Source organism: Schistocerca piceifrons, chromosome 9 (assembly GCF_021461385.2).
Source record: "Schistocerca piceifrons isolate TAMUIC-IGC-003096 chromosome 9, iqSchPice1.1, whole genome shotgun sequence".
Taxonomy (NCBI): domain Eukaryota; kingdom Metazoa; phylum Arthropoda; class Insecta; order Orthoptera; family Acrididae; genus Schistocerca; species Schistocerca piceifrons.
In genome coordinates, this window is record NC_060146.1 from 80,863,680 (window position 1) to 80,880,818 (window position 17,139).

At 39.2% G+C, this 17,139-nt stretch overlaps 1 protein-coding gene across 2 annotated transcripts in view; it reads right to left on the reverse strand.

Moving 5' to 3' along the window:
- Positions 1-16,691, reverse strand: part of LOC124717304 (putative methyltransferase C9orf114) — a 49,059-nt gene extending 32,368 nt beyond the window's left edge. Inside the window, exons 1-2 of one of the 2 annotated variants that reach the window (XM_047244130.1) lie at positions 16,193-16,691; positions 395-639 (exon numbers count right to left, since the gene is read on the reverse strand). In XM_047244130.1, the coding sequence (XP_047100086.1) occupies positions 395-639; positions 16,193-16,492 (545 nt within the window). In that variant the 5' untranslated portion in view covers positions 16,493-16,691. The other variant, XM_047244131.1, reaches the window with a different exon arrangement.
- Between the last annotated feature and the right edge of the window lie 448 nt (positions 16,692-17,139).

The window sequence follows — 17,139 nt, forward strand, 5'->3', positions numbered from 1 at the left end:
CCCTCATCTCAGCTGAGCAGATTGCAGATTGTATTTCCACAGCTTCCTTGACCAAAGAATCCCAGTTGGCTGAGTTTGTGACCAGCGTCTTAACATTACCATTAACCACGGAATGACCAGAGGAAATACAAGATTTGGCCTTTTCCAATTCATTGGGCTACAGAAGGCGGGTGTATTGCTGCTGTCAAATGCAAATCACCTCAAGAATGAACCCAAGGTTGTCAGTCAACATATCGGACCAATAATTAATAACATTCCCCACTCACACCCAAAAGATGATAGAATATTCGATCAATCACAAAAACTTCAAGAAACACTTTGAACATAAATGTGTCTGAGACAGCAGGCTGCATTGAAAAACACCATTAAAAATTATTCTTTACACGCCACTGACCTGAATGGAAAATCTTCGTCCTTCCGTAGGTGGTGAGGGGCATCGAGGGGGTTCACAAGCCCAGCGTACTCGAGGTCTTTATGCAGGGGGAAGAAGAACCTCCGGAGGTACTGGGGGCACTCCAGGTACTGCAGGATCCTCGCCAGCTGGGTGCAGCTCCGGCGGGTCATCTTGATGCCATCCGCTTCTGGCACAGTTTCGCATTTCGTTTCATCCCCGACACAAATATCATCAAAAACAATAATCTGTAAAGAACAAAATGTACTTCAGAATAAAAAATGTATATTTTACACAAACAGTAATACGTGCAGTATTTTCAGTCCTGCAAAAGTAAGTATATGCCTTTTACGATTCCCACATAATTTCTAAACATAACAACATTTTCAAAATATTGCATGAAGCTTTATGAGAAGCTACTAAAAAGATAAAAGGAAGTCCATGTTGGGATAGAAATAATTGTGAGAAGATTAGATTGCTACTCAACATAAAGATGACATGTTAAATTGCAGACAGGCCAAAGAAAAAGCCTGCTCCAGAAAAGAAAGAAAAACACACACACACATTCACTCAAGCAGGCGCACATGTACACAGGACCACTACATTCTGGCCTGGGTGGCTGGCGACAGTGGTCATGTGTACGTGAGGTGTGCACGCTTGGCTTGTGTGTGTGTGTGTGTGTGTGTGTGTGTGTGTGTGTGTGTGTTTTATTTAGACAAAAATGCTGTTGTAGTCTCCAGTAGAAACATTGGTTCAATGCAGCTCTACAAGTTGGTCTGTCCTCTGCAGGCTTCTTCATATCTGAGTAAGCACTGCAACCTGCATCCCAACAAATCTGCTTACCGTACTCATCTCTTGGCCTCCCTCTACAATTTTTACTCCCCACACTTCCTTCTATTCCAAACTGACTATTACCTGGTGACTCAGAAAGTGTCCTACCAACTGATGCCTTTCTTTTAGCCAACTTTTGCCCTGAAAGTATTTTCTCCTCACTTTGATTCAGTACATCCTCATTAGTTATTCAGTATATCTTTCTAATCTTCAACATCCTCCTGTTGCACTGCATTTCAAAAGCTTCTATTCTCTTCTCATTTGAACTGCTTATGGTCCACATTTCATTTCGATGCAATGCTACACTCCATACAAATACTTTCAGAAAAGACTTCCTAATATTTAAGGCTACGTTAAATGTTTACAAATTCCTCTCTTTTAGAAATGTTTTTTTATGCTACAGCCAATCTGCACTTTCCATTCTTTCCACTTCAGCCATCATCAATTATTTTGTTGCCCAAACAAGAAAATTATTCTACTACTTTTGGTGTGCCATCTCCAAATCTAATTTAACTTTTCAAGACATTATGAACGCTCATGAAGTTTGCTGTAAATAATTCACTTCAGTTCAAAAGGAACAATGATGCACATAAACAATAGCAGAAGGAAAAATGACATTCATTACCCCACATTACAACTGTTTGTAGTAAGAAAGGTGTGTGCACAATGTTGCAATTAAAAGTTTTGATAACTTAATCACCGATAAAAAATGTCTGACAAACAGCAAAGTAAAATCTGCAAACAAACTGAAAATGTATCTCCTTGACAACTCCCCCTATTTCATAGAAGAATTTCAAGCACTGTATTGTGTAAAAACTTTAAAAAGAAGACACCTAGGAATATCAGCTTGTAGCCACATTCATAAATTAATTTGTGATCTGAATGTAAAATTACTCATTCCACATCATTACAATTTATTGTGCAAAAGATTCATGAAACATGAAAGTAACTAACTACATTAATTCTTTTCAATTACTCTTCCAAGTCCTTTGCCTTCTTGTACAGAATAACAATGTCACCAGCAAACCTCAAAGTTTTTGCATAGCTCCAGCTTGCTGCATATAGTGGGATAGCAATTCATTTTTAGATTGTGATTTTAAAAAAAAGACAGCCAGAGCTGCACCTAAAATGGATGCTTAGCCAGTAACTAGTTTCGGGCTAAGCCCATTCCCAAACCAACCAATGTTTGCCAAGAAAAAGTCCATCCAAAATAAGTACGCACTTTGTTTAGTGCTATTTTGGATCAACATTTTAGACAAATGCTGGTTGGTTTGTGAATGAGCATAGCCTGAAACCAGTCAAGTGCTAAAGAAACATCCATTTTAGTTGCAACTCTGGCTGTCTCTTTGCATCACAATCCTAAAGTTTTTATTTCTTCTCAATGAAGTTTTATTCCCTTCCCAAAGATTTTCCTTGGTTTCCTTTACTGTTTGCTCACAGCAGAGATTTATTAATACTGGGGTTAGGCTACAATCTTGTCCCGCTCCTTTCCCAACTACTGCTTCACTTTTATGTCCTCAGACTCTTATAATTGCATTCTTGCTTCTGTTCAAGTTGCTCCCTGTATTTTATATTTCTGTCTTAAAAATTTCAAGTAGTATAGTCCCATCAACACTGTTGGAAGCTTTCTCCAAATCCAAAAATGCAGTAAATGTTGGTTCGCCATTCTTCAACTTATCTTCTAAGACAAGACACAGCGTCAAGTATTTCCTCACATGTTCCTTCACTTCTTTGGAATGCAAACTAATGTTCACTGAGGTTGGGTTCTACAAGTTTTTCCACTCTTCTGTAAATAATTTGTCTATATGAAACTGATTGTTCAGTAGTACTCACACCTCTTGGTACAACAGCATTCACTCAAGTTATAAATACAAAAGTTATGCAATACCAACTGATGTCGACAGTGTAAATCACTGGTACTTCAGTAGTACTTTTTAGTGAGGCCCGACAAACAGTATTCGCATTCAAATGGGCTCAAACGTTTCTCGATTTGCAACAGCACTCGATATAGTATTGAGCCTCCTCAAACAATCTTGTGTCATCCAACTTGAATGGTGCAAAAGCAAGAGGTACTGGAGACATTACGAACTAGCCACAACAAGCTACATCTTTTCTAAAAATTTGCAATTTCATGAAACACATAAGGAAACAGTGCACCACAATACAAACTTATGTTGCATTCAAACACACTTACAGTAAGAATTCTCATGCAGTATTTATGGGTATACTAGATGAACCCTGTCATGTTACCTACAATTAAACAGTTATTCATAAAGGAATGTTAATGTCGAAAATCACTGTCCTTGTGTATGCACCATCACAAAGTTATGTCTTAGAGGTATTGAGCCATGAGCCACTTGTGGCCTAGCAAACCACGCAACATCGGAAAAAAGGCATCAAATGATGAAAGAATCTGACAGAATACATGCTGCTCACAACTCACTCCATTACTTAAGGAAAAAAGTTCTACGCAACCGAGTAGCAAATTACAAAATGCGCCACAAAAAGGAGTAAATAATTTCACGAGTGTTTGTGACATGCCTAGCACTGAGAAGATCGTAATTGTGTTAGTGTGTATGGAGAGCAAGAAATCTGCTGTAACATCACTGTAAAAAATGTTCTGAGACTTCTTGTTCTTTCCGTACATGTAGAAATTTCTGGTTCTCAATACATGCGGGCAGACAATGCACATCTGTCTGTGAAGAAAAACATGGTTTGTCCAGAGAAATACCTGCCATTTTTAACATTTGTCCTCAATTCTTATTTATCAAGGAGGTCACTTTCGAAGGGAACTGCAATGGTTGAAACTGGATGGAAACACAATTTGTTGGAATGATAAGAATTTGTCATATCAATCCTGTCTCTCCTTTGGATCCACCAGTGACAATGGTGGCCTGCATGATATGCCTTCTAAGTCTGTGATGGATAAGCTAGTGCCACTGCGCAATCTTGGTGCATCCAGGTGCTTAGAAATATTTTCACTCACATATGTCACAGAGTTTAATGATGATTTTATCCTACAGGAATATTTCTACTGTCTTGGTTTATGCACACACTTACTGAATTTGTCGAAACATTTAAAAACTAATCTCTATGTTAACCTTAATGCATTACTTTGCATTTAACTTCCTGGATGATGTTTTAGTGACATTACCCATCATTTGTGAACAACAGTCACGTTGACCATCTCACAGGAATAGTGATTTTGTGTTAATTCAGGTTAGAGGGTATCTACATTCCAAAGTTCATCCAAATTGTCCAATCTCTTCAGCGTGAAGGAGTAACAAATATACTAACTCAATGAAGAAAGAAAATAAGCAATTTCTTGTTCAGTGCAAATTTTATAATATTTGTATGTGCAACAACATCATCTGTCCTCACGTGTGTGCCCGTTACCAGCAGATCTGCTTACATACCATAATCAAACTCAAAAATCCTACGACATTAAGCCTGACACTCAATGGCTAAAATCAACAAGCTTGTATGGAGTATAAGGATTGTATAAGCATTGTATTCATTACGCTGAATCGTATTTCAAAGGACATATTAATGAATAAAAGCATTTTCACAAACACAATACAGTTTGGGTCAAATAGAAGCATCCGAATCCTCCCATTTGCTTTGACCTGTTACGTAATGGTGTTGTGCGATATCATTACGACGCAGAGTTTTTGAGTTGGTTGTGTTCGTAGATGTGTTTGCTGGTGACCGCTGGTGGTGTATGTTTATGTACTGAGTGTAACGTGCTGTATTGGGTTCATTTGAGATTTCGTGTTGACAGTGCAACGTTGCTGGGAGTGTTAGCTGTTCATCATGTATCGTGTGTTTAAAGTGCTTTCAGTGAGTTAGTAACGACTTTTGTTTGTTTATGTGTCTGGTGTTTTTGTTAGGTTTATTGGTTTGGTGTTTGTTGTGTGGCAAGAAGTTTAATTCATTGCGTGGTTTCTGTTGTTAGGTATGGATATAATCCTAAAATGTATTAGTACTTCATTGTGTGTCGAGTTTTGGGAGGAGACGAGATGTCAGTTATTAAGTTCTTGCAGAGGTTGTCAGATGTAGTATTTGTGGTGAAAATATAGGGCTAATGAAAGATATGGCATCTCGGACAAGGGACGTATGTATGTGGCAGTGTTGGCGTGATAAAGTTAGGCGGTTCATTACACGTGGTACCTGGTTCAAGAAATCTAGGTTGGCCATGAGGGAGACTGTTTTGCTGACGTGTTATTTTTATTATAGGTCCCCTATTAGTTTTTGTGCACGAGACTGGAGTGAGCAAGAGAACGATGTTACGTTAGTTTTCTTTTTGTAGAGCAGTTTGTTCTGAGTACATTAAGTGTAGGGATGAGTTGGGTGGGCCAGGCATGGTGGTTGCGATCGATGAGTCTTAGTTTGGGAAGAGGAAGTTAGGGAGGGGTACTTTTCACATTGGTCTATGGGTGTAGGGGGGCTGTTATTTTGGGGATGAGTATGCTGACTGTGTTCTTAGGGTTTTGGAGGGCTGTACTAAGAGAGAATTGGTGGGGTAGATTGAAGAATATATTGAGGGGAGTACTGTTATTTTAGACGCATTTTCATCGTAGAAGGATTGTCAAGCAGAATCTTGAGTTCAAAAAATATGAAACTGGGCCGTGCATTAATATGATAAAGGGTTCTTCGAGGGTGGGGGTAAATCAGTCATAGGAAGGAGGAAGAGGCACTCTTCTAACCTGCAATCTCATTTAGATGAGTGTTGCTGGCACAAGAGCATCCCTGGGGATTATTGTATCTTTCGTATTTTGTTTAGGGCTGTGGGTAAGATGTATTATAGGGCGAGGGTGGTGAGTTGAGAGAGTTGGGTTTGTGTGGGCATTGGGGGAGGGGGGAGTGTTGGTGTTGTTGTGGACTTAAGGGGATGGGTTGTGGGTGGGCTTTATGATTATGTTGTACAGGACCTGTTTCATTGCAGTTTTTGTTGATTTGTAAGGTGTGATTGATTTTTGTTTATTTTCTGCTTTTTTTTATTTGTTGGCAGCTTTTTTTTTTGGGGGGGGGGGGGGGGGGGGTTATGAGATGGGTGGTTTGGGATTGGTTAGTGGGTGGTTTGGGAGTCTTTCTTGTTCATGTTTTGGTTGCATTCTTGTGTGCGTGCGGTTGGAGTGGCCAATTTAGATTTTATCGCCAGAATTTGTTGATGGTAAGTAATTTTTGTTTTCAGTTTATTCTATATGAGTTGCAATGTTTTGTGTGTTTATGGTAGATTGATTGTGTTTTACTTTATGAAGTGATGTCCGATTTTTGGGCTGTTGAGGTGTTGGGGTATTGGTTACATTTTTCGTAATTGTAGGGGTTGGTTTTTTGGTACTGACAGTTGCAGTTGAGCTATATAGGGCAAGGGAAGTGTCCGAGTCCAGTGTTTTTTGTTGGTGTAGTGGAATGCAGTAAATTTTTTTTGTCTGTTTTCAAATCAAGTGGTGTTTATTTTATTGTTATTTACCTTGTCCCTGTCCTAAGTCCCTAGTTTCCCATGATTGTCCCATTAGTTTCATTTTATTTTTGGAGTGAGATGTTATTGTATTATTTATATTTGTTTTTGCATTTGTTGGCACATGTATGGAGGTGCTGAAAGTAGAAGTTTCCGCCATACTGATGACTTCATGGGTCAAAACAGACAAGTGGAACCGGATGCTTCTGTACTGCCAACAGTTCAACAGTCAAAGAGTAAATAGTTTTTTCTTCACTTGCTTGCCATATTGTCCATATCTGCTTTACAATTCTTATGGGTATTTATGTTCTGTCGTCGCAACTATAAAAAATGCATCATTTTTTCACCAAACGTGTTTCACTTCATTAAGGTAAAGCATCATCAGTGGTCTGTAATTAAGTCACTTAAATTTAGCTTTTTCTGTGAGTAATTATTGTTCTACATTTCATTAAACAGGGTTTACAGAAAGTCCGGGAACACTTTGAATTAGTTATTGCACAAGAACCAAACATTGTACAAATATTGTACATATGTCATTTTGAAGAGAAATACCTCAAGTTCTTTCCTCATGTATACCACCACAGCATAGTTTGGTAATTTGCAAATAGTCAGCGTTAGTCGCAAACATGGCAAGTTCAGGTGTGCACCGAGCTGTCTGTGTGTTGGAGTTCAACAAAAACAAGTGTGCTACAGCTGTTCAATGGATGTTTAGAACCAAATATAGTAAGAAGCCGTCAACAAGGAAGACCATTTACCACCAGAACAACAAATTTGTTACGACAGGTTGCTTGTGCCTGTCAAAGAGAAGTGGACGTCCCAGTGCATCCTGTGAACTCAAAATGGGTCCAATGACAGTGTGGGAAGTCCTCTGACAGAAGCTGTCTATGAAACCATTCAAACTGGAGCTAGTGCAGAAGCTCAATGACAATGACAAAGGCAAGCGTTTTGAGTTTTGTTCACAGTTGCAACAATTGAATGGGGATGGCATTGTTGTTCGTTTGATTTTTAGCGACAAAGCCACTTTTCACACTAATGGCAAAGTGAAGAGTCATAATTGTCAAATCTGGGGTAAAAAGCATTCACACAAATGCACTGAATTTGAGCGCGATTCCCCAAAGGTTGTAACTCGCCACGTGAAAAACTGTACGGGTCATTCTTCTTCGCCGAAAGCACTGTCATTGGATATTCCTACTTCGACATGTTGCAGCAATGGCTGATGCCTCAAATGCAATTGAATTCTCTCTTCATCTTTCAACAGGATGGGGCTCCACCCCATTTTCATCATGAAGTTCATGAGTACCTGAACACGAAGCTGCCAGATCCCCAGCTGTGCTACAGAACAGGACAGCTGTTTCATGAAATGGCCTCCCCGATCACCAGATCTCACTCCGTATAAGTTTTTTCTGTGGGGACACATTAAAGATCTGATGTATGTACCGCCTCTACCATGTGATGTAAAAAAAATTCAGATTGTCTCTTCAAAATGCAATATGTGTGACATCTGTACAATGCTTAGTTCTTGTGCAATAAATAACTGAAAGTGTTCCCAAACTTTATGTACACCCTGTATTCTTCAAATCAATAAATATCTTTTACTACACACTTTTAAAAGTAGGCTATGTGTTAATTTAGGGTATACACTAACTCCATTCCAATTCATTCCCAATCTGCCCAGTGATTTCAGTATGAGGAGTAACATACTCTCATGCACACAAACTTTCACATTTATAAAATATATGTGATAAACATCTTTGCTGATTTTTAAGTAAAACTAACATGTGTCCTTCGAGTCTTGTGACAGCAGGCCTCAATCAAATCGTGGTGGGTTACAACCTGTGCCACCTCAAATAAACCAATCAAGCTTTTGAGAACTGCCTCCACCATTGTCATCAGGAGTTAAAATCACTGACTGGCAGGGCTGGCGAGATCTTCTGCTTATACAGATGTAATGGCAGCACCAGAGGGTTTGAGTGACACTGACGCATGTACGGAAGGCAAGTTGGGCAGCCCTATCCTGCCACAGGACCAAGTGACATCAAATAGTGTGAGGGACTGATGCCACATCTGAAACTGCCACTCCTGCTTCCCTAAAAGGCAGTCAGAGATTTTAACTCCTGATGATGATGGCGAACACAGCAATTGAGAGTTCACGTGTTTTATTCGAAGTATCACAGCTTTTAAAATTAGAAGATTTTATTGAAGTAAAACCAAAAGTCAAAGGTGAAAATGCAGTCATTCTAAAAAATAGCTAATGAGCATACAACATGAACAGCAAGGATCCCAACACACTTCTCTGGGCCACACCTGAAGCTACTTCTACATATGCTGATGACTCTTCAACAAGGATAACTTCTTGCCCCCTCCCTAAAAAATCCCAAATCCAGTTACAAATTTCACTCAATACCTCATACAATTGTACTTTTGACAATAAGCACAGACATGGTACTGGATCAAATAATTACTGGAAATTGAGAAATATTGCATCTGCCAAACTGCCTTGACCCAAAGCTTTCAGTATGTCATATCAATTTATCTATTAAACCGAAAGCCACCACTCCGATCACGGTCCTGCCTTGCTTGATCTGACTCCAGGATGCACTTTTAAAGAAAGTCAGCAGCCTTGTGTGTCATCCCTGACCAGCGTGAACAAGCCGAAAACAACTACAAGTATAAACTGGCCTGGCATTCTTCAGACTAGGCTCACACAAGCGGTATCACAAACAGTTTTGACTTCTTACCAATTCAACTCTGTTTAAAAAGGAAGACAAAGACAACAGTAAAATACTAGGAAATTAAATTTAAAAATTTAAACTGACTTTTTACGCAACTACATGTACTTGAATATATTACTACATACAATATGAACAGCAAGGATCCCAACACACTTCTCTGGGCCACACCTGAAGCTACTTCTACATACTACATTACTACATAACTCCCCCCCATGAACCATGGACCTTGCCGTTGGTGGGGAGGCTTGCGTACCTCAACGATACAGATAGCCGTACCGTAGGTGCAACCACAACAGAGGGGTATCTGTTGAGAGGCCAGACAAATGTGTGGTTCCTGAAGAGGGGCAGCAGCCTTTTCAGTAGTTGCAGGGGCAACAGTCTGGATGATTGACTGATCTGGCCTTGTAACACTAACCAAAATGGCCTTGCTGTTCTGGTACTGCGAACGGTTGAAAGCAAGGGGAAACTACAGCCGTAATTTTTCCCGAGGCCGTGCAGCTTTACTGTATGACTAAATGATGATGGCGTCCTCTTGGGTAAAATATTCCGGAGGTAAAATAGTCCCCCATTCGGATCTCCGGGCGGGGACTACTCAAGAGGACGTTGTTATCAGGAGAAAAAAAACTGGCGTTCTACGGATTGGAGTGTGGAATGTCGGATCCCTTAATCGGGCAGGTAGGTTAGAAAATTTAAAAAGGGAAATGGATGGGTTAAAGTTAGATATAAATGAATAAAAAAATAGGAGTACAGGTAAGCTACTAAAAACAGCATAGTGAACGCATTATTGTGGCCAAGATAGACACGAAGCCCGAGCCTACTACAGTAGTACAAGTTTATATATCAACTAGCTCTGCAGATGACGAAGAAATTGATGAAATGTATGATGAGATAAAAGAAATTATTCAGGTAGTGAAGGGAGACGAAAATTTAATAGTCATGGGTGACTGGAATGCGAGAGTAGGAAAAGGGAGAGAAGGAAACATAGTAGGTGAATATGTATTGGGGCTAAGAAATGAACGAGGGAGCCGCCTGGTAGAATTTTGCGCAGAGATAACGTAATCATAGCTAACACTTGGTTCAAGAATCATAAAAGAAGGTTGTATACCTGGAAGAATCCTGGAGATACTAGAAGGTATCAGATAAATTATATAATGGTAAGACAGAGATTTAGGAACCAGGTTTTAAATTGTAAGACATTTCCAGGGGCAGATGTGGACTCTGACCACAATCTATTGGTTATGAACTGTAGATTAAAATTGAAGAAACTGCAAAAAGGTGGGAAATTAAGGAGATGGGACCTGGATAAACTGAAAGAACCAGAGGTTGTACAGAGTTTCAGGAAGAGCATAAGGGAACAATTGACAGGAATGGGGGAAATAAATACAGTAGAAGAAGAATGGGTAGCTTTGTGGGATGAAATAGTGAAGGCAGCAGAGGATCAAATAGGTAAAAAGACGAAGGCTAGTAGAAACCCTTGGGTAACAGAAGAAATATTGAATTTAATTGATGAAAGGAGAAAATACAAAAATGCAGTAAATGAAGCAGGGAAAAAGGAATACAAACGTCTCAAAAATGAGATCAACAGGAAGTGCAAAATGGCTAAGCAGGGATGGCTAGAGGCCAAATGTAAGGATGTAGAGGCTTATCTCACTGGGGGTAAGATAGATACTGCCTACAGGAGAATTAAAGAGACCTTTGGAGAAAGGAGAACCACTTGCATGAATATCAAGAGCTTTGATGGAAACCCAGTTCTAAGCAAAGAAGGGAAAGCAGAAAGGTGGAAGGAGTATATAGAGGGTCTATACAAGGGCGATGAACTTGAGGACAATATTATGGAAATGGAAGAGGATGTAGATAAAGATGAAATGGGAGATACGATACTGCGTGAATAGTTTAACAGAGCACTGAAAGACCTGAGTCGAAACAAGCCCCCCCCCCCCCCCCCCCCGAGTAGACAACATTCCATTAGAACTACTGACAGCCTTGGGAGAGCCAGTCCTGACAAAACTCTACCATCTGGTGAACAAGATTTATGAAACAGACTTCAAGAAGAATATAATAATTCCAATCCCAAAGAAAGCAGGTGTTGACAGACGTGAAAATTACCAAACTGTCAGTTTAATAAGTCACAGCTGCAAAATACTAACGCGAATTCTTTACAGATGAATGGAAAAACTGATAGAAGCCGACCTCGGCGAAGATCAGTTTGGATTCCGTAGAAATATTGGAACACGTGAAGCAATACTGACCTTACCATGTATCTTAGAAAGAAGATTAAGGAAAGGCAAACCTACGTTTCTAGCATTTGCAGATTTAGAGAAAGCTTTTGACAATGTTGATTGGAATACTCTCTTTCAAATTCTAAAGGTGGCAGGGGTAAAATCCAGGGAGCGAAAGGCTATTTACAATTTGTACAGAAAGCAGATGGCAGTTGTTAGAGTCGAGGGGTATGAAAGGGAAGCAGTGGTTGGGAAGGGAGTGAGACAGGGTTGTAGCCTCTCCCCGATGCTATTCCATCTTCATATTGAGCAAGCAATAAAGGAAACAAAACAAAAGTTCGGAGTAGGTATTAAAATCCATGGAGAAGAAATAAAAACTTTGAGGCTCGCCGATGACATTGTAATTCTGTCAGAGACAGCAAAGGGCTTGGAAGAGCAGTTGAACGGAATTGACAGTGTTTTGAAAGGAGGGTATAAAATGAACATCAACAAAAGCAAAACAAGGATAATGGAATGTAGTCGAATTAAGTTGGGTGATGTTGAGGGAATTAGATTAGGAAATGAGACACTTAAAGTAGTAAAGGAGTTATGCTATTTGGGGAGCAAAATAACTGATGATGGTCGAAGTAGGGAGGATATAAAACGTAGACTGGCAATGGCAAGGAAAGCGTTTCTGAAGAAGTGAAATTTGTTAACATCTAGTATAGATTTAAATGTCAGGAAGTCGTTTCTGAAAGTATTTGTATGGAGTGTAGCCATGTATGGAAGTGAAACGTGGACGATAAATAGTTTAGACAAAAAGAGAATAGAGGCTTTTGAAATGTGGTGCTACAGTAGAATGCTGAAGATTAGGTGGGTAGATCACATAACTAATGAGGAGGTATTGAATAGCATTGGGGAGAAGAGGAGCTTGTGGCACAACTTGACTAGAGGAAGGGATCGTTTGGTACGACTTGTTCTGAGACATTGAGGGATCACCAACTTAGCATTGGAGGGCAGCGTGGAGGGTAAAAATCATAGAGCGAGACCAAGAGATGAATACACTAAGCAGATTCAGAAGGATGTAGGCTGCAGTAGGTACTGGGAGATGAAGAAGCTTGCACAGGATAGAGTAGCATGGAGATCTGCATCAAACCAGTCTCAGGACTGAAGACCACCACAACAACAACAACTCCCCAGGTTGAAGACGTACTTGCAATGTAAACATGTGATCTGTTCCTTCCAGAACACTGACATAAACCATAACAACAAAAATTCTCTTTATTACAAATCTGATTACTAGTTCTATTAGCTGAAACATTATTTATTTTTTAATTTGAAGCTCCATATTTATGATAAGAAGCACTGGAACTGTCTGAAATTTCAACTTTTAGTTACCCTGAAAAATTGATTTCTTAAAGCAACTTAACAAAACTTTGTTATTAGGTAAATATCTCTGAAATACATCTAATATCTTAAACCAGTCCATTTCAATAGTTTTTACTGAACTGATTTAATTAGTAAGGTCGCCAGCACGATATTTTAAAGCCTAAAAGTTGTTTTTCAGTACCAATGTAATTTTATGGAAGGCTGAAAATACACATGAAATATAGATTTATGAGATAAACGTAAGTCACACAGCAGGAACAAAAAGTGTTCATTTTAACACAATTTGATAATGGAAACTGAATGACACACATGCAGTAATAAAATATCAAATGGAGTAATGGAATGACATTTATACAGCCTGCCTGACAAGTGACTGCGAAAGGTGAGCTAATAACCCTGTTTACTACAAATTTACAATGAAATGAGTTAATGGATGCATACTACATGTAGAACATGGTTATTTATTTTGAAAAACAATCTTTCTTTTCCCATACCTTGAGCTAACTAATTACTTTCTGCAGGAAACATTGAAAACGCCAAATTACAAATAAACTCAATACAGTAAAAAAAGTTTAATTTCCTATTTAGTGTAAAAGAATGTTGGCTACCTTTGAAGGTTGCTGTGAGTTAGGCCAAGATGATAGAGGCATTTTTATGTTGAAATTACAATGAAATGAACACCCTTAGCTGCTTACAGGCGTTGACATAGGTCAAAGGGGACAGATGAAAATGTGTGCCCCGACCGGGACTCGAACCCGGGATCTCCTGCTTACATGGCAGACGCTCTATCCATCTGAAGACACAGAGGATAGCGCAACTGCAGGGATTTACCTCTGGCACACCTTCTGCAAAACCCACATTCTCAATGTATTGCCCTGCACTACATTCGTAGTGCCCCCGCCCATTATACTCATTAATCACGGCGCGTTGCTGATTCCCGTAAGCGTTCGGGCACTGTTTTTGCATTCGGACAGAAGAAAACGGTCAAGTGGCCGGTGGTGTTCATTTCATTGTAATTTCAATGTAATGAACTGCTTGGTCACCGATGGTATCTGTTCTTTTGGACATGTCCGAAAGAACAGATACCATCTTAGTAAGCATTTTTATGTATTGCACTGTTGGCTGTGCCATCAATTTAAGCAGTGTTTCCACATTGCCAAGTTGACATTTTTTTAGAGAATGCTAGGGAACAAACAGTTCTCCACACCACATTGCAAAGGTGTCATGGATGGGATTGGTGGAACTGCACAGTCTGCAGTCTCGAATATCTGCAAAGTTGGGAAACACATACTATCTGTTGTTGAAGACTTTGCAAAAATTACAACTGAAAGATGTTGCAGCATAACCTTTTTTCTCTCTGCCCAGCAAACTGCAGAGAATAAAGAGGAATTAGATCAAATATGTATGTGAATAGTCCCAGCACAGCAGATGAAAACTATCCATGTTGTTACACCTATTTATTCTTTTATTATTGAGTACCAATATTACTTACTATCCCCCCAGAGGTTTGCACACAATTTCAAAAAGCAAGCTTTAGTCACAACAAATCTGTGAGACCTGATTAATCATATTGTCTTGCTCCAAGAGGATTTTGCTGTGGTTGCCCATGCCAGAAAAAAGTCAAGACTTTTTGTAGAGCAGGTGATTTATAGTTGAAGATGACGGCCTTTCCCTCAAAGGAAGAGAAAGACCGGGTGGAAAAAAGATCAAATTGTAGAGAAACTGGTTTCAACTACTGTAGACCAGAGGAACAAGTACCACATTTCCCACATAACAGCAATTCAGAATGAAAGTAGTAATTTTTCCAAGTGATAATGTCATCTGAATACTAGGAGATGTCATTTCATTACTGGACTTTTTTTTAAATTTCATTAGTGAAATATATGTTTAATGCATTTATTTTCCATACAGATAAGAACAAAATGTGTATCTGAATTACGTAATTCTGATAGCAGATTTTTATATATTTATTTTAAATACACAACTCTCACTATATGAAAGAAATAAACTGTTTTGGTAAGAAAATTACATTTCATTACTTAACTCTAGACAGTACAATAAAACCATTTGTCCTTATAATGTTTCTTGATCTTTTTTATTTTTAAATGAAAAAAAAATCTTAATTGACTGTCACTCTGTTATGCATGGAAATGTTCACATTTGTTTTCTGACTGATAGTTTTAATACCATTTGTGTGACCTGGAGCTGATAAATAGAATAAAAGAATTTTGAAAACAACTATAGTTGCTTAAGATATCATAACAGAAGCAACTAAAAGCCGTAACTGAAGCACAATGTCGCATGGAGGACATGCAAGGACACTGCGTCCCATCCACAGATCTGAAAGAACTTTGTGTTGAAATGTTTTCTACAAATTCCAACAACCTCAAAGCTTTTAACTAACTGCATTTGTGTTCACTTAGAAAAATTCTTTGATATTTTAGTTATAATCCTATAATAACTAAGTTTGTTCAGATTATGCCATTATTTGATTTCTCATGTTTCATGACAGGGAGTTCATTTGCGCTACATTAGCGCCTATTTGCTCTCTCATGTTACTGTGTTTCATACTGACAAGTATGACACATCTCAGAGCAGACCATGAAGTCACACACCACAACAGCCTTACGTCACAGGTCAAAGCCGACGGGTGGGACCGGACGCTTCGGTCGACCCAGGCAAGTTCCTTCAAAGAATCCCTGCAATTAAGAGTTCAAAGGACATCTTATAAATTTTATTTTGCACTTCGTGTCACTAGACACCTCGAAGTTAACATTGGTCCTAAAGTTTGCGCACACATGGCATATTGCAGATACACATCATTTGCAAGTTTTACTGTTAATGCACAACATTGTTACATGTTTTTGTAGGGGAGAGGAGTGATTCCTACATGGGGGCAAAACCTTCCTTATATAAATGTTTGCTTCAGGTTCTTCTTCCTTTGAGGACAGAATTGGGAATGACACACACATGAACAACCTTTTTTATATAACACTGAAAACAAACAAAACTAAATCAAGTAGAATGCTTACTGTAATGCATGTAAAAACTGCATAGGCAGGCCATAAAGAGTGATACATCTGGCACCAAGAAATACTGGAACTTCTCTTGTAAAAACATGATTTCTCTCTGGGTCAAGTATCATAACATGGTAATAATACCAAAAACCTCATCTGTAAACATAACTAACCTCATCGATTCTGTATATACATGCTGCTCTTGCTATCTGACCGGCTAAATATGTTCTCAGTTCTTGGCTCTGAGCATTTTCCAAAATAGTACCTGGCACAGCTATGCTAACAGTAGGCATCTCAATTAACGATAATGATATTTTATCATCTTCCGCTATCTTGTCTTTGTCAGGTGGCGCGTTCTTCTCTTCGTTAGATTTCTTCGCAAGTTTCAACAACTTTTCCTGTTTACGAATTTTCTTGAGAAGTTTGTGTTTTCGTCGTTCTTCCGTTTTACTTTGAGCTAGAGTAGGTGACATGTCTCCCAAGCTAATATAGAAATTGACGTGAAGAAGAGCTTGCACTTAATGGCACACGACTGATTAGCGCCGAACAAACAATCCAACATTGGTACTACAATCACAATTACATAACTACAAACACTATAAAAACGAACAGAATACCGACACCCACGTGCTATGCACGCCCTAAACACTTCCACATGTTTGCCTGCATACTGCGCAGTTGGCACTACGTGATTACGAAAACAAAGCTGTCGAAGTCTATATTCAATTGTTCACGCAGAACAGTGCCGCCACTCGTAGCCAGTACGCGGCTATATCAATATCGTAACGCGTGCATCGAACGATCCATATCGAGCACCTACTCTCGTGGCGGTAAATATGGATTCTGTTTATTGTGATGGCTAGAGCGACGACTAAAAACGAATGTAAAATTAATTAAAAACGAAACTAGTAACTTCACTTACTTGCCTCGTCAACCATGTCTTCTCCATTGACTACTCCACAGATTGTATACGTCGCAGGAAGCAATCCTTGTTCCCCGTAAGCTGGGTACAATCTAGATATGTCTCTGAGGAACACCGGAAGAGTCTCAGAAGGTTGAACGTTCCCACGCAACCGAGAATTGTGGAAATACAGGTGCTATACGAGCTAACTAAGTTGAC